The following is a 27,865-nucleotide window of genomic DNA, read 5'->3' on the forward strand; positions in this document are numbered from 1 at the left end:
GCTACTCCAGCAGACTTCATTTGGAGCGCCTATATAGGTTCAGTCGTCTCTCTCGGATGTTACACCAGAGCCTTGTTGGCGGAGATACCGGCATGAGAACGGATGCGTTTGAGAGGCTAAACACGGACTTTTTCTCAGACTTGTAACAAACCCCCCCCGCTTCATTCATTAAGTTGAGAGGTTGATGAAACTTTTCTTGAATGAATCTCCCGCCGCTGGCTGGCGCATCTGGATTCAGGTTAGTCGGAGCTGTCAAGTCCAGAGTTCAATTCTTCAGCAGGAACCTTTCCCCCCGTTTTTAAACTTTGTGGCGAAATATTGGAATTAGTTTAAACCAAACTCTTAATTTTTACAACTTTTTGTGAACATTTTTTATTGCAAGACACAAACATGGAAAACTCGGTCCTGAGAATGACATGCGTCTTGGTGGCTGTCTGTCTTTTGGATAAAAGGTGAGTGAAATTAATACAGAATGCAGTAATTCTACTAAAACTTTAAGTGAAGCTGCTGTTTTAAAGCAATTAAAGAACACATTTCATTGAGCCTTCTTATTAGAATTTAAAAATCTGTTAACAGTCGGATGTTGTCAGATTTATTTATCCACGTAAAAGTTGTCTTTCATTCATTCAGCTAAATGTTTCACTGACAGTTTTCAGGGTTGTGTGCACCTAAAATATAAATATAATGAAGTGTAAACAGTTGTGTGCTTTCTTTTTATTTTCTTTTTATTCTTTATTGTCTTGAACACTTTTGCCCACATGCTGGTTCCAGCTGTAAAATTTGGAAAGGCAGCTTTTGAACTTGTGCTGCTCTTTACAATCACTTTTGGCACAACAGGTACCAACAGAAGTCAAACTGGAATTGCAAAGCCACAAAAAGCAATCCCACGCTGAAAGTGTAACATGCAAATGAATAACATGCAGTGGCAAGTTGTTTTATTGATTGATTGATTGATTGATTGATTCATTAATCGCTACTGTTGCTTAGATAAGCGGCATAATGTGTGTGTGCGTGCGTGTGCGTGTGTGTGTGTGTGTGTGTTGCAACACTGACGACTTTTTCTTCTCTTTGCTTGATGGAGAAGTTTTGCAGAAGACACTCTCGCAGGTCCCACGTGTTTACGAGACTATTAGCAGACTGTGTGTGTGCGTGTAAATGCTAACTCTTCCCCACACCTGTATTTGCGTGTGCATCTGGGAGTGTGCGTGGCTGTATGCGTGTCTTGGCTGGCTGCATGTGCGGCACACACAAACCTGTGTTTTGCTTGTAAAGATAATGAAAAGAAAAGCAGGACAGCTTTCAGTCATCAGGAGCGCGTCGTGTGTTTTTTTCTTATTACTGCTGTTACTGTTTATCTGTGGAGCACGAACGCGCTTTAGAGACTGTCAGCTGAATGATTGCTGTTCACACGATTGACCTGAAACAGAAGCTGAGACAGTTGAGTGCAGAGACACACCTTACTGCTAATAACAATTTATGTGCTAAAGTATTTCCTCTGGTTATTTTTTTGCGTCTTAATTCATTGTGCTGCTATAAAAACCATCCTGAGTTAAGTATGCATACATTTAAAGACTTTAAAGGCTTAATCATTTTTTTAAATATTACTTTTATTTAAACCAATGGCAAAACAGATGCACGATCATAAACTGAATCAATCTGAAAAGTAGAACATACTAACAGATTAAAGAGTACAGTTCCCCTCCAAAACTGCCAGCATCTGGAGATGTTTTTATCAGCGCTACCACATAGCACACACATTTGTGTATTTTGGGGGTTTTACAGGAATCGGTTAAACCAGCGACCAACAAGTCGTGGCAGGGTGCAATGGAAAGCGGGTGTCGAGGTGACACCAGAGGAACATTAACAGAAACCATACGAGTCCTACTGTAACGAACCTTCGGAGACTAACATCAGTACACAGAAAAGACAGAAGATTTGACTTGCACATTTATCTTGTCAGTAACCTGATCTATACTTGCTCCGTGCAGGGTAGACTCCAATGAAATCTTGGGCCTGAAGCTCCCCAACATCGACCCAATCCTGAATGCCAACACAGTGTGTCTGACACTGCCAGGTTTGACAAGGCGCCAGCTGGAGGTGTGCATGCGTAACCCAGACGTGACGGCTTCAGCAATCCAGGGAATCCAGATTGCCATCCATGAGTGCCAGCACCAGTTCAGAGGGCACCGCTGGAACTGCTCCAGCCTGGAGACTAGAAACAAAATACCCTACGACAGCATAGTCTTCAAAAGAGGTCAGTTTTAACCTAATTTTTCTACTTGAAAAAAACAAAAAACAAACACACAGCATTGTCTAAAGCGGGTGAACGAGTTTAAAAGCTTCTTTTAGTGAACTATGAAGGTGAAATGTCACCACAGGTTACCAGGCATAAGTTTGCTCTTGAATCAGACTTCAATGAAGTACCTTGAAAGGATAGGTTTAGAAAGATTAGCTGCCACAGAGATACAAAAGCTCCCAAACAAAAGTTAATATATTTCCTCAAACAAGATTATAAAAAGAGATTATTTTCCACGTAGTTATAATTCATCAATGTTAACTCGGAAACAAGTCCTCCAGATGAACAGGTTATCTCTAGTTATCTCTAGTTATCTCTAGTTATCGCTAGTCCCTAGCAGACTGGTATCTGCTTTCTAACCACCTCGCTGAAGCTTCTCAATAACCCATTCAAAAGAGCAGGCAACTTCAAAAGCAGTTAGTCACCTTCAGATTACCAAGCCTCATGCATATCATTTTTCCTTGACGCTTTGTAGGGCTTGGAGCTTTGCAAGTCAGCCACAAAGGATGAAAGAGGAGCTTTAGAGTTGGGAAGCCTTCAGATGGTGTCATCGCAGGTTATTGACTGGAAAAGGCATCAATTTCTTAGTAGCCTGAGCACCTGGATAGATACAACACACAATGCGGTTGGTAGTTTGAGTCCTGAGTTTAGCTGGCTTTCGATTTTACTTTCATCTTAGGAGTTGCAGAAAATTGGTTGAGATGCTCACGTGTATTGCTTTGGCTTAGCTTTGTGAGTTTTTAGTGAAAGTTTTTCAAGAAAAGTGTGGAAAACTGGCTTTTTTTAAATATCCTGAAGAGCGTTTCTCTAAGACACTAATGACGACCTTGCCTATCACGTAAAAAATCCTACCACCTCTGCAAGAAAAAACATGGTTTGTAACCCTCACTGAGGACTATATCTTATCACTGCCATGAAATAACAAAAAATATATAATAATTTTAGCTACAGTAAATGCTTTCTCACCTCTGATCTTACTTTCACTCCTAACTGACTCATTGAAAAGCTGTTTGTCATTATTAGCAGAGGCAGTTGCTCGTTGTCTGGCATCCCTGGTTTGCCTCGGGTGCAGAAACTCCAAACCACTGACATAAACAACCTCTTTAAATCGTGTGATTCATCTGTTACATGTTGATACGATCCTCTCCACACAAGCTAAAAAATGGATACAAGTTGACACACTGCAGCCATCATTGCGTGCAGTTACTGTAAGCATGAATGCTTTGAATAAGGGACGTTTTCAGGCGTGGATTATACAGAATTGTGGAGGTGAGTGCATGTATTCAGTGCAGCTCCTCCTGAAAAAACTAAAATACGCTCTCACATGAGGCTCGTGTATACCAAACTGGTATTTTCTTCCCACATCATGTACTGCAGCAACAAGTTTATCTGTGGTGTTAAAAGCTCACAATTGAAGAAAGTACTTGCTTCCTCGGCTACGCTTGCAGGGCTTCCTCACATCCTACATGTGACGTTCTAAACAGGTTTTTGAATAGTTTATCAGGTGCTCTACATTTTAATATTTATTCTGGTGTCACTGCATCGGATGGTGCTCGAATCCTCTCTGCTCTGGATAACTTTTACGGGTCTATGTTCATTCCTATTTAGCCCGCATTAAAAACTAGGCTAAAGGGAGGGCCCAGCAGGACGGAGACGGACAGAAATAGGAGAATTGTTCCCTCTCTTTCTGTCTTTCTGTATTTCTTTCGCCATCTCGTTCTCCGTCGCTGTGTCTCTGTGTTCCCTGGCTGGCCTACTCCTAATGCTTTTTCTTCCCTTGCCAGTGCAAGTGCTTGTGAATTTGCTCTCAGCACTTTCCCAACTCTCCGAGGCAAAAGCACAAACCTGTTTAGTCGGTTTCTGTAACACAAAGTGACAGTTTCCTTTGAATCTTTAATTCATTTTGCCACTTCCTCTGCCATCAGTTCAGCCGGGCGTGCCGCAGCCGGTGAATTATTTGTTAGATTGATTTGTTCCCGGTCTTCCGGGTGCTCGCGTTGCAGTGCCCAGCTCGGAGCAGGTCAAGAGCTAAAACAGGCTTTCTAAGTATGAGGATGTGCTTAAGTGCCATGCTGCGCTCCTCTCCCGCTCAGTGTGGGTCAAGGTGGTTGGGTGGGGGTGGAGGAAGGTCGGGGGCTCTGATTGTGAGTCAGTGAGTCAAATTATTTATAGACGGTACAATTTTAGAGTGTGTGCATTTATTTCTGGGGTGTATTCAAATGTATAATTGCTCCTATTTACATGTTAAATATTAAGGAAGCTATTATGTATTACTGTATGATATCAGTGGATCGCATGCATTTCCTCTCAAGAGTCAAAGCAGAGTGAAAACAGAGATTAAAGGATATCGGCCCTGTGAAAAATGAGGATTGCCCAATATCAGCAGTTTGCTCACAAGGTGTTTATAGCTTGTTTTTACTGCCTCCAGTTGGCAGCTTGTAAGGATGATGACTATCAGCTTCTTTGCTCTCTAAAAGTCAGCCTGCCTCAGCTCACTGAGCTATTGTGGAGGATGTCACCACCGGTGGAGACGTTATTTCAGTTAGCAGAGCCATGTGGACATCTACGGTAGCTGGAAGCACAGTCATCATTCAGAATATGACAAATCCTGAAAACGTCCTTTAAAGTTTCAGAAACATTGTTACTGGACTCCATCTGACTATTATAAGAACAGCATTTATCGTGCAAAGGCAAATATTTCTACGTATACAGCAACAAAAGTATAAACTCTTACCCCATATCTCACTAAAACAAAATAATCAGGGTTTTATTTTCAAATTTATTAATAAGGAAGTAACTTCAAACCCTGCTTAAAGGGGCAGATCCAGTTAATAGCTTTTTTTATTTGACTCCAACAAGCAGCCTGAATCATTTCCCCTTCGAGCTCAGTGCTATAAACCCCTAAGTGGTTTCTTTTCATGTATTCTTTACAAGTTTCCATTATAACCGTAGCTTTTCTGAAACAGACCGCCAGTGGGGCTGCTTTTATACAACCTGAGGGTACCTTGACAGGCAGTAAGCTGAGATCTAACAATAAGCACTGTAGAGGGCAGGAGTGCAAATGATTCTGTCACACTTTATCCTTCGGTATTCACGGATTCCACAATTAGACATGGATTTCTTTTTTTTTAGTGTATCTCCACTGCATGTGTGCGTGTAGGTGTAAGGAGAGTCTGCTATAACAACGGTCTCATGATTTACAGGTCAGTCGTCGTCAGATACACTCTTACGTGTGCCGCATGCAAGTTATGTCATGAAGAAAAAAAGGGATGTGTTTAACTCTAAAAGCATAAGGAGTCACATGTCATACGTGGATATTACACGCACACAGTCATTCATCTGCCTCCTTTACATGGAGTAGTTCCTTTTGAGTCAATTTAAAATGATTACAAGGTGAAAGCTGCGGTACGGCATAATGAGCCTCTCTAAGTTAAACACATGTACAGCTCATTTGGTGGTGAGTTGTCATCCAAATAGAGGAAACGACAAAAGCAAAGATCAAAGTACAGCCAGCAATCAGCCAAAGTCAAAGACTAGTAACAGCCGGATTAACGGTTAATAAGTCAAGTCAATTTTACTTATATAGCACATTTTAAAAGGAACCTGGTTACAAAGCATAATAAAGACAATAACTGAAAAAGTAGTCTAACATGGTTAGAACAATGACTAAAAATAATCCAATAAGGGAGCAGTATGAAACACTGACAGGGAGCTTGACCAAACCTCAGAGCTGACTAAAAGCAAATGAAAATATGTCTTTGGAAAAATGATCAGTTGCTGAACAGGTTCTTATGTGGGAGGCAGATTATTCCATAGCCCAGGGGCAATAACTGTAAAGCCCCAGTCGCCTCAAATTTGTAGGTGAGAGAAGTTGTTGGAATGACCTCACGGACCTGGAGGTAAAAGATCTGTAATATTCTGTGGAGCTAATCCATGGAGTCAAACTATCCTTAAGAAAAGCAAGATTTTAGCTACAGTTGGGTGAAAGATCCACGGATGTAGTACGTGTGTGTGTGTGTGCGTGTGCGTGTGCGTGTGTGTGTGTGTGTGTGTGGGTTTGTGGGGGTTGTCACAGGAAGGAGTCACAGCTCTATTTAGTCACAGTGTGTGAGTACCCCGTGAGTCCTCTGATGGGAGTGGTGGAGCCTACGAAGTTTGGAACACTTAATTGTTATTGTCCCAGATGTTTCCTCTGTTCTGAGTCTTGGCCTGTGCGCGTGTGCATGTGAAAAAAGGTTCTGCGTATTATTTATGATGCATAAAATAAAGAAAGCAAAATGCAAATGTGCTCTCACTCTCAAAACGAGGAAACTTTGAGCATGTAAATGTCCAGCACGTTTACACAGTTACTGAAATACAACTGTCTGGTATTTATAGTGCTGTTCTCTGTAAAAATCAAAAATGTACAACAAGTAAAACTTTGAATTGGTATCTTAGTCATATAAATGATCTGTCACTGCAAATTTCACTTCTCTAGCGCCCTTTTAGCCAGCAGTTTTCTCGTTTCACTTTGGTTTCACATATATGATGATGTATTCTGCTTAAGAGTTATTAGAAATTCTCAGAGTTTGTGAACTCAAAGTAAAACACTTGCCTCTATAGCCACTGACATGGCCCTACAGTTAATCTTTGTAAGAACTTATGATTCTTATGTTACTTCACACACAGCAGTAAAACACTGAGCACCATTTGAGAGCATACAGTCCATCATCCTCTGGGTGACTGGCATTTTAAATGAAAACATCTTTCCACTTCCAAAGTGTTTCCTGGTTCTGACACTTCTTATAATCTTTTACTTTCACATTAGCTTAGAACAACATGACTATGCTGCCCCTCTACCTGCAGGTTTTCGAGAGAGTGCCTTTGCGTATGCCATTGCAGCAGCGGGAGTGGTGCACGCGGTGGCCAATGCCTGCTCCATGGGCAAACTGAAAGCATGTGGCTGTGACGAGAAGCGACGAGGGGACGAGGAGGCTTTCCGTATCAAACTCCACCGCTTGCAACTTGAGGCCATCCACCGAGGGAAGGGTATGGTGCACGGTGTTATGGAGCACTTCCCGGCTGACCTGCCAGGGCCCCAAGACTCGTGGGAGTGGGGCGGCTGCAGCCCTGACGTGGAATTCGGAGAGAAGTTCTCACGGGATTTCCTGGATGCCCGTGAGACCTACAAAGACATCCACGCTCGTATGAGGCTGCATAATAATAAAGTTGGGAGACAGGTGAGTGAAAAGTGTGTGTTTGTGGGTCTTTTTTCCCCACGTTTGCATAACTGCTGCTGTTTTGTTGTACTACATTAAAAGATTTTAACATCAGACACATAATTTACCACAGAACAAATGAAAAAAAAACCCCTCAAAGGGCCGATCGTAGATACACATCCGGTTCTGTCCTGTATCATTTATGTATTGTATTTATTAAAAATTACAGTGTTTTCAGCTGTTATGAAAGCTTTAGAGGGTCGGGGGTTGACCTTCAGAAGTGTTTCATACTGCATTATGTGAGGTTTAGATTCATGTGGTCGTTGAGATTGAGTCCTTCCTCAATAATGTCTAAAGATTTAAAGAACTGGTAAAATAAAGAATAAGAGTAAAAGTAAACAGTTATTTTGAAGCTGTCCTCAAGCTTTAACATAGTTATATTAGATTATATGGTCACAGGGGACATCAAATCAAAAGCATGGATAATGCTAAAGTAAGCAGTAGAACCAGTAGAATGTAATAAAAACTACTTTTAAATCTCAGAAGGTTGATTCTGTTCATCTGGACGTTTTCAGTGGGAGAAACGTTTCGTTACTCATCCAGGTGACTTCTTCAGTCTCAGCTGACTGCAGGTTTCAACCTTATAAACAGGACATTTTCACAATGACTGAAACTAGCACCACTGTTTGAACAATGGGCTGTGAGGTCAGTTATTAATATGCAAATAGTCCAACACGTTCTCATCCCAAAACGTAACATACGGCGCCATGTGACAAATCGTCAGTATGTTACGCTTTCTGAAACATGAGAACCGTTTGGAATGAATCTACACATGTACATTTATTTTACTTTCTCATCAATAATTACTTTGGAAAACACTAACTAATACGATTAAGACTGTGGTTAGGGTTAGGGCTGGAATACACGGCTGGAACGTGTTACCGCCAGGAGCATCATTGTATTGGATTCCATTCACAATCGTATCATAGGGACGCGGAAGGTTACCTTTCGTGTTCCTATGGGACGCCTCGGGACGTGACAAACCCTCGGTATGTTACGCGTTGGGAATGAGAACAGTCTCAATAGTCATGTTATGGGACTGACTGACCTTTTATGGTCACTTGGATGAGTGACGAAATGTTTCTCCCACTGAAAACATCCAGATGAACAGAATCAACCTTTTGGGATTTACTTACCTGGATGATTGAGCACGCATCAAGACAACTACTTTTAAAATTGCTGGTTTTGTCTGTCACACTAAGCTTGTCTATCAAAAAGTGACTCTCAGTATTTGATGTTTGATGTTAGAATTCAGAAGCAACTTTTGAAGCGCACATTAGGAATTCTACTTTTATGCGTAACACACATTTGTAAGGTTTAGATTAATCTTAACTGAAACTTAAATTTATGGTGTATTGTGAAAGTGATGAAAATAACTGTGTTATTTTGTTATTAAGGGTAAGCTTGAATGGTTTTGACACATTTGTCCTAATTATTAGCACATTACTTGAAACACAGTGTCTAAACGGTTCAGTAGGATGACTTGGCTGAAGAATCGTCTCTTCAGAGAAAAAACAACTTCACCATCGTCGTCTTCTAAGAGAGAGGGCGAGTTGTCAGCCCAGATGAACTGCTTTGTTAAAATGGTCGTCATATCCTGCTGGTCATTTTAATTAGCGTCAGATCAGTCAGGATGTCATCCAAAGCAGGAGTCACTGATTGTGTGGTTTACAGTACAGGGTTCGGGCTATTTGGGGTATTTAGGACACAGCACAATACACTAAGTAAAGCATCTGTATTTTCAAAAATGTGAAAATTTTGAGCATTTTTTAGTTGACTGGGTTTCAAACGATGGAATAGAAAGATGTAAATGACCGTGATAAGCAGCGTCCAGTACTGCGAGGGCAGCAGAGACGAGAAGCGGGCGTAAATTGCTCATTGTTCCCCGTTTCCTCCAGAGTAATTTGGGCCTGTATCTTTTCATCAGTTTACTTCTGGTTTCCTTGATTATGCAGACAAAACACAAATGTGGAGTGCGTAAGCCAAACTCAACAACAGCTGGCCTCCCTGTAGTAGAAAGAGTGATAAGGTGACATAACCTCCAGTCAGTACGGTGGAAATGTGAGTAAACAGAAGCAGGGGCTGAAGTGAAATGAGTAATGAAACAGTGATTCATTTTTCTTTTGTAGTTGGATTCATCGCGTGCATGTTGCTTTTAATTATTTTGAGGTAGAAAACTGAATCATGCACAGTGTTATTGCAGCACGTTCCAGGTTGTCTTTCTTTTCTGTCAATCATTTCCTGTGTATTCATTTATTCATTCAGGAAAATCTGTTCCGGTGAGCTTTGGTTTTGAGTTCTTATATGTGCTAACAGGAGCAAACTAATGGGCTTTAAAAAGTTGTATTTATAGCATATACAGTAAACTCACTGGCAACGTGTTAGTGCTGAGTCAAGCCCTCTTTTGCCTTCAGATCTGCCTGAATTCTTTGAGGCAAAATGGAACAAGGTGCTGGAAACATTCCCCTGAGATTTTGGTTGATATTAAGAAGATAGTGTCAGATTTTTGTGCTGCACATCCACGATGGGACTCTTCTTTTCCACCACATCCCAAATGCGCTCTGTTGGACTGGGATCTGCTGACTTTGAGTACAGTGAAGCAGTTTGATACGATTGAATCTTTGTGACGTGTTGTGTTTTCTGGCGTGAAGTAGCCATCAGAAGATGGGTGCACTGTGGTCATACTGGGATGGACGTGGTCAACAATACTCAGGTAGGTTTGGAATTTGAACTATGCTCATGTGGCAGGAAGGTGCCCAAAGCGTGACAAGAAGTTATGCGCCATGTGATCGTACCATCACCAGCAGCCTGAACTGTTAATACAGTGTGAGATGGATCATGTTTTTCACACCAGATTTTGACCCTACCATGTAAATCTCACAGCAAAAATCGAGGCTCTCAGAGTAGTTAATGTTTTTCTCGTCTTCTGGTGTGATTTTTGGTGAGGCCGTGCAAATTGTAGCCTCAGTTTCCTGTTCTTAGCTCACATGAGTAGCATCCGTGTGGACTTCTGCTGCTCTTCTTAATTGTAACAAGCAGTTATTTGAGTTCCTGTTGCCCTGTTATCAGCTTGAAGCAGACTGGGAGTCCTTCTCTGACCTCTGGCATCAACAAGGCATTGTGACACAGAAAACCGCTCCTCACTGAATATTTTCTCTTTTTCGGGACATTCTCTGTAACTCCTTGTCTTGGTTTTGTGGGAAAATCCCAGTAGATCACCAGATTCTGAAATCCTCAGACCAGCCCATCCGGCACCAGCAACAATCACTTAAATCACTTTTCTGATGTGTGATTTAAACATCTGAAACTCTCCCATGGATGCCTTTCTTATTGTTGAATCATGACCTCTGACCTTAACTGAGCCAAGTGAGGCCTACAGTTTTTTAGATGTTGTTCTGGGTTCTTTGTGATGCACTGGATGAGTCGTCGCTGTGCTCTTGGAGTATATTTGGTAGGCCGGTCACTCCTGTGAAGGTTCACCACTCTTCCAAGTTTTCTCCATATGTGGATGATGGCTCTCACCGTGGTTCACTGCAGTCCCAAAGCTTTACAAATGGCTCTGTAACTTTGAGCCTACTTTACTTTGTCAGACAGGTTCTAGTGGTTCAAATGATTTCTTGATTCAGCAGGTCTGGCAGTAATCAGGTCTGGGTGTGGCACTTAAATTGAGCTTTCTCAAAACGCGGTTATTCACAGTTAATTCATGATTTAACAAGTGGTGCAGTTACTTTTTCATACTTTTGCATTAATAAAGGAAATCATCATTTGAAAAGTGCATTTTGTATTTATTTAGATTATTTGCGACTAATATTAGGATTTAAAAAAAATCTAAAACATGAAAGTTTGACAAATATACAATATATTTGTTGCACAGGCTGTTAGCTAACTAGCAGAGATAATTCAGTAACTAGTGAACGTCCCATGCAGAGCATTTTCCACTTGCTAGCTTTGCATGAAATGTTTCCAACATTTGTTGCTAGGAAACATAATAATAGATAACCGTTTCAATAATAAAGACTTAATTTCAGTTAAGTTGTTGTGTAACTGTTTTGAAAATAAATATTTTTTTAGTAAAAGATATTGAAGTGATTGCATGCAGTAGAAAGACGTTATTTCCTTTTTCCTTTGTTTGTTGGTGCGAATAAGTCAATCAACTTGATCATTTCTTTACAATGACACGTGGCGATATATCATATATCAAATATCATTGTCACCAACTGTTGACTCTAGTTAATCCCCTTTGACTGACGTGATGATTGACACAGATACCAATTACTTCATTAGCCTTATATTACAGCGCTTCTTTATTATACATTTGGCGTAACCTAAATTACACTGTGGACGTGAAAAAAGATCTCATTAAATAATTACCAGAGATGTCAGTTGGCAAATGAGTGACAACAACCGGCGAAAATCACTTTAAACTCACTGGGAGTCGTGGTCGAACTTGTATTTTGGTTCTGTTTAAAAAAAAAAACACACAAACAAACAAAAAGATTAAAAACAAGTTTATCAGCCGCACTTTCATCTTGCAGGTGAGAACAGCAACAGTAGCTCAAAGAAAAACAACCTATAACTGCCAACACATACTTTAATTTCCTTTACAGTTTATTGTTTAAAGGAGGGTATTTTAAAATTCTGTTTATTGGTTTCCTGTTTGTCACATGACCTCGGTAGAGTAAAAATCTTTTACTGTTGGCTTATCTGGTACATCTGGTTATCCAAAACTGAAAATAAAACAAACTATTAGTTGGACTGGAGTGGGAGGATTTTGACATTGCAAAAACTTGCTCAGTGGATACTTTTATGGTAAATAATCTGAAAATTAGTCTTCAAATATCAAACCCACCCCAGCTACAGAGGCTTCTCAAAGGGTCTGACTAACTTGTTGGGTTGCAATAACTGCTTAAGTGAGTATGAGACACAGAGGCCGTCCTGTGCCTGAAAAAAAGGCAAAGATCAGAGAGAAAGGGAAACCAAGAGAGGAGGTGGAGCAGAGGGTAAGGTTAGGAAAAAAGACAGGGAGTAACAGAGGACAAATTTATGAGTCATCACAGAGGTGGTACTGTGAAATACTGATAGGTGCAATAAAACCCTCGCAACACACACACACACACGCACACACACACGCACACACACACGCACACACACACACACACACACACACACAGCTCCTAGAATCAAACAGAAAGTACTGACAGGTGGGGCCTCCTCAAAATAATGGCCACCCTTCTCTGTGTGTCTTTTGCTCCCACTTACCCGCCATCACCACTTCACCTCCTTCCACCCCCTGCCCGACTCCCCTCTTTCAGAGAAGCAGTCTGTTAGCAGAGGAATGCGGTGGTTTTTTAGCGGGGTGTGCATGTCGCCTCATGCCCACCCCAAGGTTCTCACGACGTCCCGTCTTGTTTTTAGCCCTAATTAGTGGCTGCTGGCAGTTTGGAAACAGATGTTTAAAACCCTGCAAAAGATTTTAGACTTCAAACACCAGGGCGGAAAGTAGAAAGAGATTCGCCCTTCCTTCCCTCCCCTCTTCCCCCTCTCCTGCGCTGCCTCCTCCAACCTCTTTGCAACAGGCCTTGCTGCAGAAATATCACTGTACACTTTACGTATGCGCACAGGCTTCAATTTAATTAAAGTAAGAGATTTAAATAAATAAATACTATATTACAATTATTACAGAACCAGCCCCTCAAGCACAGTCCCTCCCTTTGCTTGTTCCTCTGGCTGTTTCCAGTTAAACAAACAAACTCCCGTTCAGCCGTTATAAGAGCGCTTTTAAAAGGCCGGCGACATGTTTTAAGAGTTTATGACATGGAAACTCATCATCCCAAAGTAAATTTCTTGGCAGAGTCACAGCATTCTTATCAATCATTTAAACAGCACACCTCAAAACAAATGCTTGGCACACGTTCTTGTGTTCGTGTTGCAGAGCTTAGAGCCATTTCGAGGTGCTGTTGAATCCTGTCTGTTCATTAGGCAGGTGGTGACAATGCTGGCTATGTAACAGTCTGCTGAGTTACTGGCAAGCATCTTCTTCGTAATTACAATTTACCATCAGGGCCTGACTTCAGGGCAGTAAGACGAGATGGTGTGTTGCTTTGCTGGGAGTAAACTATACGTTTCAACTCCTCTTCAACCCCTTTTCAAGCATGTGCAACTGGCAACTCGCACTTAAACATTGGTAAACATTTGAACGCTTGCCATGACTAAATCATAATAAAGTTGTGTTCATGATAGCACTTGTGTCTCTGGTATTTCATGGACGCAGGTGAGCTTGCAGCAAGTGCAGCGCTACGTGACAGGGTGCAACACTGCAGTTTTGGCTTTGAAGTAAGAATAAAATTGCAGGTACCCTTCATCACCCGTATTTGTGAGCATGTCAGGTTATGACGGGATAAATAGGCATGTTTGTAAGAGGGACTTAAGTCAAATCCTTCAGATCTAATGGGATTGCTCAAAAATGGGAAATGGCTTAGCAAAGATGGTGCAATATACTGAAGAGATGGAGAGTTTAGGCATCTACCCACACTGTTAGCCCAAGAGTAGGAGGACACAGAGAAGTGCATTGTATTGTTAAGTAACACTCTGGCAAAGAAAACTGCATGTAATTAGATTCAATAAGCCAGTATTCAGTATTATTTTGTAGTGTTGATGTTTCCGGGCAATTAAAGACTTACTTTGTGAATTTCAAGGCACGACGCTCCTTCAGCGGGGCACTGAAGCTCCTGTAAGATTTATCAAAGTCATAATTAAGTCATTATGAATCTGAGCAACAACCCTTCGAGAGTCATCTCAACCGGCAAAAGTGGGACTCTTACATCTCTTCATGGCTAATATAACCCTGGAGCGATGATGATCTGTGCTTTGGAAGCCAGTTGTGTTAATGGACTCTGAAACCACACGAAACTGGTGTGTGTATGTGTGTGTGTGTGTGTGTGTGTGTGTGATCAAAAATAGAAAGATTAGCCCTGCGATCCTCAGACGCCATATCATCAGCGGAAGGCGGGGCATTCCTGAGTCATGACAGTACAATCTGACCTAACACACACTCCGTGGCATGTATACATAAGCATGCGTACACATAGATACACACAAAAGTGCACAAGGAGGCAAACGCTTCATAGTTCAACAGGTGGAAGTGCTTATGCTGGTAATAACATTTTATTAGAGTCTCTAAATAAGAGCTGTGGACAGCGTCTGCAGCTAACAGAGTAAATGCTATACATACAAGCTACAATTCACACACGGTCTGTGTAGCGCAGATATGCGTTTGCTCAGGAAGAGCATGTCACTGCGTCTGCATGGTTGCGTGTGTGTTTGTCTGCATACGCTTAACTGTTCTTTTGAAGTGAGGCGTTTGATTTGTTTAAAGTGATGTCTGGGTTTAATGTGTTGCTGTGGGATTTGTTTGTGTGCTTTGATATCGCTCCGGCTTGCTGCTTGGCTTTAAAAGTCCTTTAGTAGGTTTTCTTTGAACTGACAAACACAAGGCAGCATGTAGACTAGTCTGCTGTTTATCCACTTAAATGGGTCGACGGTGGGACACGCAGACGTTAGATTAGGATTTTCCCAAATACAGTCGGTGGCGATGACACGGGGATCGGCCACTGATTAAATTCAAAGCACCCAACGAAACAGGGAATATCAGTTTTTATGAATGAGCTGTGTTATTATAATATTGCAGAAATTGTTTTTTAAAGTAGATGAAGAATGATTAAAAAATGAAATAATCAAGACGGAACTTCTATGCACAGACAAACTTAGACAATGTTACTTTGTGTCGAGCTGCAGGACTTTCCCTGAGCTATTCACCAATTGTTTTATTACAGATGAGTCAGTATTGACTAAGGATGACAATCCTGCTGTAACATTAGGCTAAAAGGAGTGTGGTAATACTTTTACCTTTAGCATACTGCGATCCTGGATCACAGTGTGTGTTATGAGAGAGCTGCCAAGGGCAAGTGCACGCAAGAAATGGAAAAGTGCTTCATTGACTTTGTGTGTTCTGTGAAAAAACAAAACCTCCAATTACATACAGAGGTTTGTTAAGCACACACGTAAAAATTCACTTGACACATGATGTACTTCTTTTTTTTGTAACAAAACACGAGTCATTAAATAAGCAAATGTGTAATAATACTAATAATATTAATGGTAACAGACTGGTAAGTTGTCCACGGTGGACCCTACCATCTCCCTGTGATAGCTAGAAGAGAAACCCCCCTCCCTCCCCCACTCCCACACCATATTCATGTATATAAATGGCAGCCATCACTGTCTGTTAGTGCAGCTTTTTTTGTTTTTTGCTCTTTTCTCTTTCCAGTTAAACGCATAAAGTGCCTAAAATACTCGTTCTATTAATTAATGCACTCTGACCCATACTCGGGCGCTCTTTGATCTCTACTTTACTTCATCCACCCGTGCTCGTTGCACAGTAGTCTGCTTGTACTTTTCCCCAGTCTACTGTATTATGTAGCCTACAGTCCTGGTCTGCCACCAACATGCTGTATTTGATCTCTGTCTGGGGTTGTTTTATAGATGCCTGTCTCTCTAGCCAATTAAAACTTGCCAGATGTTTGTCCCTAACTGTGGTCCACTTTGAAGAAGTCTGTAGTGTATGTAATGTGCTGGGTAAACCAAAGCATTAGTCATAAAATGGCATTTATTAATAAATTCTCACTCCAGTGCTTTGAAAGGATAAAGTTTAATGCAGATAACTATTCCTCATCAAATGCATTACAAGGATTTAAGACTCAAGAATGCACTGAGCCGCAAATTAAGATTTCTTGTTCTGCTGTTTTATTTGTTTAACACATTGTCCTTTTTTATTCTTCCCAAACTCTGGCTGTAGTACCTGAGCACACTGACAGAAGTAAGTGTTACTCAAGCTGTGTGTATGTCCATCTCATGTTGCCAAGATACTCCCTGCTGACAGGTTTGATACAGCTGACCACAATCTAATCTATACGGCTGATAGGCAGGCGATTTGTGATAACACCCACACACACTTCTCTCTCTCTCAAACAGCCTTTGTGTATCAAACAGTGTATCTAATCCTTTGGCTCATCTCCTCCTCCTGTCAGCCTCTTTTCCTCTCCCCACCCTTCACCTCTGAATTTACCTCATATTCCTTCCTCCACAGGTCCTAAATGCCCTCGGGGTTCATTTTCAGGATCAAAGATCAGATTTCTTTCCTGTTTTTACATCTACAATGACACATTTAAAAAAAAAATAAAAAATCAACATTTCAAATGTAATCTCGGTACACAGTGAAAACACAATATTACCGCACATGACTACTTATGTCTGCCGTGCATGTCTCCTGCACAGGTAGTGTAAAGCTGCTTGCAGAAGCAACAAGGTCAGCAACATATTTGGTATTCATGTTAAATAAACAGCTGTTAGCCAATGCTGATAACTTTGTTTTCTTTCAGAGAAGGGTTAAGCGATTAGCGTGACAAACCAGGGAAGGACAAACGGTAACCGGTAAGACCGACTCAGGCGCTGAACACGAGCGTCTGCATCATCGTTTCCAAACTATCAGACGGCCAGAGTGGTGTCAACAAAAGTTCGGCCTTTTCAAATGAAAATGTAGCGGGCATCATCTGACTAAATATACTGATATATATTCTTACATTTTGCTGTTACTTGTCCGTGTCTTCTTTGTTGCACAGAGTAATTGCCCCGAGGGACAGATGAGTAGGAGGAACTGTAAGAAACCAAAAGGAAAAAATAACAACCTTTCATCTCATCATTAATCAAAACAGTCTCATTCTTGAAGCCATCTAGATCTGGAAAAGTACACTTAAGATGTTGATAAATGAAGAGGGACAGGGGAAGCTCATTATGTTAGAACAGTTACCAACACTAAACCTCATTTTAGATCAGCTTCTTCTATAAACAGATGAAGTCAACAAGTGAATGTTGTTGACTTTTTATTCTGTTTGTCACCTGTCATTTTGTCCCTTGTGAAAAAGAAGAGTTATCGCTCAGCGAAACCACAGCAATTAATAAATGTGAAAAACATATCGTATTATTAAAGGTTATGTCATTCATCTGGGTAAAATAACTCATTAAGGCGCCCTCGTCTTTATTTCTACTTGCATTAAATGTCCTTTACCAGGGCTCCTCTGATGATCAGATGAACCAGCGCAGCACGTCATACTGATTTCACGTTACCTCGTACGTGCCTTTCATCTGCACGTCAAAAGAGTATCTGACATCTCCCACACACATCAATCACTTTTCACCAGCAGTTATTTTCTTTTGTTGAGGTTTTAGGAGCTTGCAATTTCTTTTTCAAACTTTACCCAGTCAGACGACAGGGTGTGCACCATGCCTCATGTTTAAAGAATAAATACACCCTGAACAAGAACTCAGACATTATTCCTTTGATGCTGCTTTGACAGATCTGTTAAAATTTAAATGGAAAGAAAGACGCTTCCCCTTGAATCTAGCCAAATGTTGCAAGTTGCAGCAGAAATGCAGCAAAAATTTGGACACCAAGTATCGAAATGTCTTGCAAATCTTTTCGGCTGTTTTCTCATTTATATCAGAAACCAAAAGCAAAACAAACCCTGCACAGTTAATATTGCTGCATCAGTCTGAGTTATCAATCAGATTATTTGTAGACTGGAAAAAAGCGAGTGGAAGACCTGCTTGCCTTCTAACCAGCGTGAGAGCAAGGTTCAAAATGTGGTCTTAGAGGTGCTCACAGTGTTGTTGTTACAGGAACTGTCCATGTGCCAGCCTCGCTGTTCACTTATCTGTTCAGTTCTGTTTTATTTATGTTTAACAGTCATCTCAACCATGACTGTGATCTGGTGACTGTTGAGATCAAAATGAAAGTTTGGCAACAGGTGCCGTCGAGGAAATCATGGGCACATGGCTGATACGAAACCCTTGCAAGATGCTCTTTAGTTCTGAAAGTTAGGGTATGATTGTGACTGCAGCGATGGGTCGAGTGCATGCTGCTCATGGATGTGAAAAGCAAACGTTAATGTTGTCTTTAGTGATGCACCACAATTCATTCAAAGGTTTCACAGAAGCCTAGAAATCTGTGGCCCATTTCTGCAGAGTTCCTCACTCTTCTGATTCTTTGAGCGTTCATATTATCAGCCTTCTCCCGAGGAGGAGCGAGCTGTGCTGATTTCACTTCTGCATGTCTCTGTGTGGATTTGCTTTGTTGCACTTTGAAATTTAGATATGGAAACCAGCCTGTGCAACTGACTGATTATGCACAGCACACTTATCTCCATATGCACTGTGCATCTCAAGAAAATATTTTCTTTTATGTGAATTTCTCCACTCTGATAAACATAAAAGATGTTTTTAGAGATGCTGCTGTTCTTCTCCGGCAACAATATCTCAAATTGAGAAAGAAACTTTCTCTTTAAGCTGGTTGTTTTGTTGTTTTACTGTTCTTTGAAAGCTCTGTCCTGCTGTGAATATACCATCAAACAGTAGCAATGTGGATGCAATTATGACTCCTAGGTCAGTTTGTCTCTTTAAGGTTTAAGTGGGTTGGAGCGTTTCATGATTATAGACTTTGCTGTGTGTTTAAGGCCAGCACGTTTGTGATTCTGGGGTTGCCTCTGGTCTCATGTAAAAACTGAGCCAGAAGTTACAATGTGAACTCAGTGCAAGTGCCGCTTGAGCAATTATAGTGTTGTTTACCATAAAGCCGTACAGCGTCTAGTATCTCCTCGCCACTGATCACAGCGTCTTGAAACTTTCCTTTCAACACTCCCAATGACAGTGTAACCATGTTTATCCAAAAAGCACACTTCTAAGTCACTTTCTGTTATTGTAGCACATTATGAACATACAGTGATGGACAAGGTTAAAATATTTTGCATTCTTTTGCACGATTGTTATAATATAACATCTAAATGGCTTTAAAGTGTAGTATCGGTGCCTTCAACGTTTAATTTTCTCCACTTAAAAGGCTCATTACTGGCAAGCTTGAGTGATGGCAGAAAAACATATCTCCAAACATAAACATGTATTTTCAAACACTATACGCAGGATTTTGCAGCTTTAAACGGATACATCACATCCCATTGGCCAGAGCTGATGTGTTTGTGGCGTTACTCTGTTTTTCTTTCCTTCTTTTTCTTTTCATGTTTTTAATATTACTGGTCACCTTTGAACTTTGCTTCGGTGGCAAACACGAGGGTTTTCTTTTCATGTGCATTTCACATGTTTGTCATGTAGAGATGACTCACGCCTTTACTTGGCAATGTTAGCTCAAGTTGAAAACCCACAGAGCACAGCATGAAACAGTGTGCTGCACACACACAAAAAACCCCAAAACATTACGACATTTACAAATTGGTCCTGTTACCTCTGCATAAAACAGAGACGACTGGGTTTTGATTTTTGGCTTCCATCCTAATTGACCCAATTTTGGTAGGTAACAAGATTTTAAGACTTAAAAAGCGCAATAAAGGTTTATCCCTCATGTTTTTTCTGTACCTTCAGTTTTTCCTCTTTAACAGATTAGATGGTGGATGGTTTTACCATAAAATTTACAAACACAAAAAAACAGAGCTTAAAAATAAAAAAGCAGAGGAACAGGTCAGGCTTTTTACCACCTACATAAAAATGTGAATATAGACAAATACTCACAAACACCTTTTCTGAAGCCATGTATTAATTTTTGTCTGATTCCACCTAAAGTGAACAAGTGTGGGTGAAGTTCTTGTTTTTTTAATTTGTATGAGAGAATAATCACCCTTATTGCTAGCACATGTGTAGCATGTCTTTAATTGTGCGAGTGTCCAGCCTGCGCCAGAGTGTTGATAGGGGTGGCAGCAGTATCATCTGTCAGTACTCTGGGTGGCCTGGTGTTCCTGTTGGTAATTGGATCTTAAAGTTTAGGACTGGTGATGACTGATAAACATTCTCTCTCACACACACACACACACACACACACTGAGATGCACAGAGGGTTTGCCATGTGTGATATATGTGTACGCGGATCCTGCACCGTTTGCTATAACGGGATATTTTGTGTTTGTTTACGCGTGCAGATTTTGATTGTAGACTCCATAAACATTCTTTGAGGCTTAATGTAAGAATTAAATTGTGTGCTGTGTAGTAGTGCAGTGTTTTCGTATACTGTATGAGGGCCTGCAGTAAGTAGCTCAATGAGCAGATCTAGCTGCTGGTGTCCGTGCACTTCCATTGGACAGCCTTAAACTATTAAAGTAAAAATATGTAAATAGCGTTATGCTCTGATGCCTAATGTGCAGCTAGATGTGGGTTATGCTCAGAGTCTCTACCTGATGCCAAAAGATGAATAATGACAGCACTATCTGTTTGGGTGATACCTGCATCCATGTGTGTTATTTGATAGCAGCATGTTTAACAACATACTGAGAGTCAGACCACCTGGGTTCTTCAGTATGGAGCCAATGTTTCTTCAAGCATTTCATTACATCCTAGGACAGTGGCTTGCATGGTGAAACAAAGTCAGTACAGCAACACCCTTTATCTGTATATGTTCACCTTAAAATAAAACCAGTAATCGAGACAGGTGTTAATCTTCTTTTTTCCTTCTCTCTGCTCTTTTCCTCACCTTTGCTTACTTCCTCTCGCATTCCCACTCTCTCTCCTTTTGACTGCGTTTTTCCCAGGTGGTGCTTGACCACATGAGAAGGAAATGCAAGTGCCATGGGACCTCGGGGAGCTGCCAGCTGAAAACCTGCTGGCAGGTCACTCCAGAGTTCCGGGTGGTGGGTTCAATCCTCAAAGAACGCTTCCACATCGCCACGCTTATCAAGGCTCACAACCGGAACACTGGACAGCTGGACCATTCCCATCACAACAACCATCATCACCATCATCAGCACAATCACAATCACCATCACCATCGGCGGCGACCCAGCATCAACGAACTAGTCTACTTTGAAAAGTCACCAGATTTTTGCGAGCGAGACCTGGGGTCGGATTCAGCGGGCACACAGGGCCGGATCTGCAACAAGACCAGCCCGGGCATGGACAACTGTGAGAGTCTGTGCTGCGGCAGGGGCCACAACATTCTGCAGCAGACGCGAAGCGAACGCTGCAACTGCAAGTTTCACTGGTGCTGCTACGTGGTCTGCGAAGAGTGCCGGATAACAGAGTGGGTCAGCGTCTGTAAATGAAGAAACACAGACCAAAAGGCTAAACAAACCAAACGGAGAGAAAGAGACATTTTTTAAGCCAGAATATTACTTTGAAATGGGGACATGACCATAAGTTGTGTGCCCCGTTCTTTTTTGCGGTGGACTGCAGTTTTTCTTTGCAGAAAAGATGTGCAAGGACAGAGTGGGAAGCAGTTGAGCCAGCAGAAAGATAGAAGTGTATGTTGGTAAAGAGTGTGCACATGCAGCATATGTGAAAAGGTGCCACAACTCAAAGACCTTGGATGTATACTGCCTTCATCACGAGGTCAAGAAACAGTAATTTAAAGATACAAATCTGAAATAAATTCAATATATTGTGACTGGCACAGAGCTGCATGAGAGTCAAGTGAGCAAAGAGGAAGTTTAAAGTAAGTAGTAGAGAGAAAATTTGCAGGGGGAACATAAGATCTGCATAAAACTTAAACTCAAATATATTTCTGAAACAGATCGTACACCAAAAAGTTGTCCCTCGATCCTCAATTGCAAGTACCATCACTTATAGCATAGCATAAATCCAGCCATGGTTATTATTTACCTTGCCTCCTATCTGCTACATGTAGAGGCAAAACACCAGGACTCATAGTGCACACAGTTTGACAAAGCACTTACATATCCGGGGCACTGAAGGTTTTTATACCTTGTTTAAGGACAGTTCAGAATTTTCCATATTTATTTATAGCAGCTATCATGTTGCACATGGAATACATCGAATGGTTGTCTGGCTCAACTGAAAGTCAGTATTACTACCCCTGCCAACACTAATGATAATGTTAAAAATTTTGTCACACATTGTGTTAAAAAGGAGGTAGAACTGATTTGATTTGCAAAGCTGCATTAATGAGCTGCATTAATGAGAACACGATAATGACCTCTTTAGAAACAGCAACGATGAATTTGAGTGGCTGAAGTCTAAAGATCAAAAGTGTGATCTGAAACCCCGATTGTTGGCGCTGACTCCAAATATCAAAAAAACACTTCCTTTTCTCTCACGGTGGCTGTTGAGATAAATGTTTCCACTAATAAGCTTCAGATAGAGTCAGACCAAGAACCGCGTCTATACACTATAAGATTCATTTCATAGTCCCTGTTCGAAAACTGTTTGAGGCACAAACTTGTATCGGAGTATTCAGAAATCCTTGAAAATGTCGCACAGCTCCAGATTTATGTCATCCAAAATGTGTGGTCCGTGTTGTGTGTGGTACGTAATGTAAGAGGACCGAGAACGGTTTTCATCGTCAACATGATCTGAACAGCACTGTAAATAAAAATGAATAATGCTGCACCAAATACCATCAATAATTTTTAAAGTGCCTCAGGAAACTGAGTGCGCACAAACACGCTCCAGTTCCTCACACTATAAACATCCAAAACTGTCATCAATCAAAGTATTTCCTGTTTTGTGATGCAATGTAATGTGTGCAACACTGTAAGCTTTGTGTAATATATCTACACTCACCTACTTCACACTTCTTTGATGTGTACTACAGGGATATTCTGATGTCAACTTCTAACTATATATAAGAAAAAAAGAACATTGATATGGATTTCTGCCTATACACATTTATAAGATCATATTTGGTTTCATGAAACCTGTATGAGTAAGGCTCCTTATCAGACAGTGTAATTTATTTCGAGTAAATATATTTCTGTGTTGAAAGCAGAGAAAAAAAAATCTGGGATTATATTTCCAGTGTAACAGTTTATTTTGATTCTGATAAGTAGTTTGCACATACTTAACTGTGTCCAGGAAAACTCTGGGAAGATATCAGCAATATGCATTTTTTCATGTCATAAATGTATGTATGTGTGTATTTTTATGTTTTAATATGGTTATTATCTAAGTTATTTTATTTTTGTGGATAACTTAATATTTGTAAGACAATAAAGACAGACCATAATAATGAAAGAAGCTTTAATGTGATGAATAATAAAGAACCTGAAAACAGTGGATTTTGGGAAAAGAAACATGTCATGTTTATTATTTCATGAACCATGCTAATGATGATGAATCCTTTGCTTACTCAGTGCTACAGTATATTAGGCGTCAGGGATTTTTATTTCTTCAGTTTCAGCTCCATGAAAAGTCGATAATCCCCCTGATGATCAGATCTTTCTTTACACTGTAAGGTAAAGACCCTACAATACTACAGAGAAAACTCCAACAATGAAATTACCCCCTATGAGCAAGCACTTTGGCGACAGTGGGAAAGAAAAACTCCCATTTAACAGGAAAAAACCTCCAGCAGAACCAGGCTCAGGGAGGGGCGGGGCCATCTGCGCCGACTGACTGCGAATTAGGGAAGAGAGACAGGACAGAAAAAATCAAACACGTAGTTATTTGTGAAAAAAATGGGTCATTCTGAAGATCTCAATCAATCCATGCTATTGTAATCGGTCAGTGCTCCAATTACAATTTGTAAAATTTCTTCCCCACTTCTACGATCAACTGAAGTGGTGTTATCAAAGTGGAAGCAACTCCGCCACAATGTGGAAAACCATGTTAAGTTACAGAGCAGCATTTCCAAGAGAGGTCTAGTATGTAAAAGTTAAAACTTGTGGGAGCCATGAAGAAATTCCTTCAAGACATTCCTAAGATACTGCATTCACAAGAATGACACATACAGATGTACAGCTAGACAAGCAGACAACACGAAGCCTCTGGCAATGGCTGGTGCTGGAATGGAGGGGGGGTCATAAATCATTTCAAGCTATATTTTTTCTAGTGATTTTTGTGAAGATTAGAGCCAATGAAAAGAGAATCTGCTGAGTTTTCTTTTAAATAACTTAGTGTTTTGCAGCCCCAGGCCTTTGTGCAGGTTTGCAATGCGCACGTGTGTTTTTGTGTTGCAGGAGTTTCCTGGGTGGAGATTCATGAGATGGTTAAAAATGCAGAACACCTGGCTAGAGCCCTGCCCAAGTATTTAAAATCTCTCTAAGCCTTCCCGGTGTCCACTTCTGCTGCGTCTTCACTCTGGTCCTGGTGCCTCATTTGCACATCATGTCCTATATACTTGACAACTCATCTATGCATTGCATTACCCACTAATAAGGACATAATGGTAACTATTACATTTTTTTTAAGAAAAAAAACTTTGGTAATCCCTATTCAATGGGTAGCATGACTCTGTTCTTTGTTGTTACCTTGGAGCTAGTTGAAACAATTGGGGGCTCATCCGGGATTTGAGCCCAGGACCTCTCACAAAGATTCGAGAAATAGCTTGAAACACAGAACACGTGGCCAGTGTTCTGCCCAGTTGATTAAAATTCTGCCTCTCTAAGCCTTTCTGGTCTCCACACTTGCTCCATCTTTACTCTGGTCCCGTAACAATGCTTACACCACCTCAAACCCCATTTGGTTCTTTCTTCTGTGTTATCTAAATTTATTTTTAGGATTCACATGATGTCCTATATTTGCCAACTCATCCATCCACCACTTTAAACTGATACAGGCTTACCTCTGTATCATAATCTCTGGTAGCCACTATTCAGTTGTTGATATAAGTCCATTGATTGTTGCGACCTAGCATTGGCAACATAAGTAAACAAAATCTGAGTGACAAAAGAGAGCTAGAAACATACCTTTAATTTGACTCAGTGTTATGTTATATGTAAACTGTAAATACGTGTTTCTGTGAAAGTAAAACAAGTGCTTTGTGAGCGAGTGCATAGAAATTTTAATTCTTTCTACATTATTTATAAACCCTAGAAAAATACCCTTATTTGAAACCATAATTGTAATTACAACAATTACATTAATACTGCACTAGACGTTCTATCAGGAACCTTGACATATACCCAGAACAGATAAGACCAGATGTCTGTGGTCAAGTGTAGACCCTCCCTTACCAGTTGCTGCTTGCGTGCAGAGAGAAATCCCGTTGAGTGTCCTGACTCACTTATATATTCTGTGCCCTAAGGGAAGTGATGAAGTCACCAACTCAAGTGTAAGAATGCAAGAGATACACTTTCAAAGTAAACAGATGTGCAGTAAAACGGTGCTGTTTCAGAGTCATGCGATTCTATTCTTAACCGAACATACAACTCTTCTTGCTATCCGGTGCACCAACTTCACGTGTAGCATGCTTAGTGCCTCTTACATTGTGCTGCCTGGTAAAAAAGCTACACGATAAATAGTTTATGTGAGGTGTGCTTGCAGTGACACTGTGTGTGAACGCCACATGAGTGTTTGTTTATGGAAGCATGTGTGTGTTTCTTTTTGCATGCGTGACAAGTGACAGGGTGGGTGTATGCACGCTAGTATTATGTGTTCACAACAACCTAAAGCCACGGTTGAGTAACCAACTCCAACTGCTGCAGCAGGCTTTAGTTGCAGCCAAGTCAAAGTTCAGCTGATCCTCTCTATTGTATGTGAGAAGTATTACACAGACATTCAAAATGCTTACTTCTTGCTTTAATGGTTTCAGATTACTTGGAAAGAAACGCGTGGCAAAATGGACATGTAAGAACCTTATCGTATTTGATATATCATAAACATATATCATTATCCTTGGTAAACACGCGTTTGATATTAGATTACCCAAAAGAGCGAGAGAGAAAAAAACATTAATCTTCATGAGAATAGCTCGAGCTTGTGAACGTCAGAAACACCAGGCCCGGGCTTGTGTGCTGAATTTATTTGAACAGTGGCTGTTATTTTGATAGAGAGCAGGTTCCAAAGTGACTGCAGATTTGAGCTGAAACAACATCATGCTGGTGAATGAGATTTATTATGTTATTATCCCTTGACATGAACTGGCATGTCACTTCTTAAACATTCTCTTATGTTTTCAAGAAAAAGCTCAGGTTCTTTTGCAATGAAGCCTAACTGGATACTTACCATGCATATAAATAACAGGAAGTGGCATCTGTCTTCACTGGGCAAAACCAGGGCTTAATCTTGTAAATCAACATCTGTGAATGAAAATATTGCGTTTCCTACGTAACATTAGTTGGGGAAATGCATGGGTTTTTCTGCCACTTCTGGGGATAATGCATTTCGAGAAGACTGATTGGTTATGTTCTGCATATCAAACTGTGAGCAAACACATTCATCAACTTCAAATTTAATTGCTTAATTGACATTGTTCAATCAAATGCCTCGTAATGTAAACAAACTACTGTAATAAAATTTTGCATATTACTCCGAGCAACGAGGCCACAATTATAACTAATGTTTTTGTAACTGCTGTGAATGTGTATGCACACAGGAGATAACGACAACGATTGCGAGTCCAGTCATGCCTTTAGAGCACCTTATATTTTTGTCCATGAGCATTTGTGCATGTAAGTGTTTCTAGTGTTTCTCTTTCTCTTCATTTTAGGGCATGCTTGTGTTCATTTCAGTGTGCGGGCCTTTTTGTAGCAAAGTTTTGCAATCCACAACAAATCGAGTCTCTATTGTCTGTTCCTGTTCCCACCCATAGCTGTATCGTCAGCCACTGTCATGCTGGGTTGTTTTGAGCAGGCAACCGAAAGTTGATGCATTACCATGAATCGAGCCACAGGTCTTCCTAGTAAAAATAATCATTTCAAATAAAGACATAGAGATAGATCAAGAAACAATATCTAAAGAAAGTCGTGAAAGAGGAGGTCAGACACAAGGGGACAGACAGCTCATTGCTGGATGAGGAATAAATGTTTCTTTTCCTTTTTTTTTTTGCTTTTTCCCTCAAGGGTTGAGGGAAAAGAACAAATGAGGGACCAGTGTCTACAAGAAAACTCGCTAAACAGTATAACAGTAACGCATGCACATGCTAAAACAGCACGTTGAGTAAAATGGATCAGTAGTATGGCCAAAAGTATCATATATTAGAACAAGTGATACACTACAATAGTGGTCATTGAAGCTCTGTACTATCTTAGTTGCAACAGGATTTTTAGCCACTTTGTGCAACATCCATTCATTTTCTTCCACTTGGATGGTTGCTGGAGCCTAGCCCAGCTATCATAGAGTGAGAGGCAGGTACACCCTGAACATGTTGCCAGTTTAGCAAAGCTAGCACACACAGAGAGAGACAACCTTTCACACCTATGGCCAACAGCAATGTCTTTTGACCCGTGTGGGAAAACATGGAGACTGAGGCCGCAGCCAGCTGGCGGACGCAAATCCTGGATGTTGTTGCTGTGAGGCTCCAGTG

The 27,865-nt window shown here is 40.8% G+C and overlaps 1 protein-coding gene across 1 annotated transcript; it reads left to right on the forward strand.

Moving 5' to 3' along the window:
* Positions 1-23,682, forward strand: wnt10a (wingless-type MMTV integration site family, member 10a). The gene is made up of 4 exons (XM_005450405.3): positions 1-452; positions 1,989-2,254; positions 7,142-7,515; positions 21,198-23,682. The coding sequence occupies exons 1-4, from the start codon at positions 391-393 to the stop codon at positions 21,705-21,707; spliced, it is 1,212 nt and encodes a 403-aa protein (XP_005450462.1). The 5' UTR covers positions 1-390; the 3' UTR covers positions 21,708-23,682.
* The last annotated feature ends 4,183 nt before the right edge of the window (positions 23,683-27,865 follow it).

The sequence above is a fragment of the Oreochromis niloticus genome, linkage group LG16 (assembly GCF_001858045.2).
Source record: "Oreochromis niloticus isolate F11D_XX linkage group LG16, O_niloticus_UMD_NMBU, whole genome shotgun sequence".
Classification (NCBI taxonomy): Eukaryota; Metazoa; Chordata; class Actinopteri; order Cichliformes; family Cichlidae; genus Oreochromis; species Oreochromis niloticus.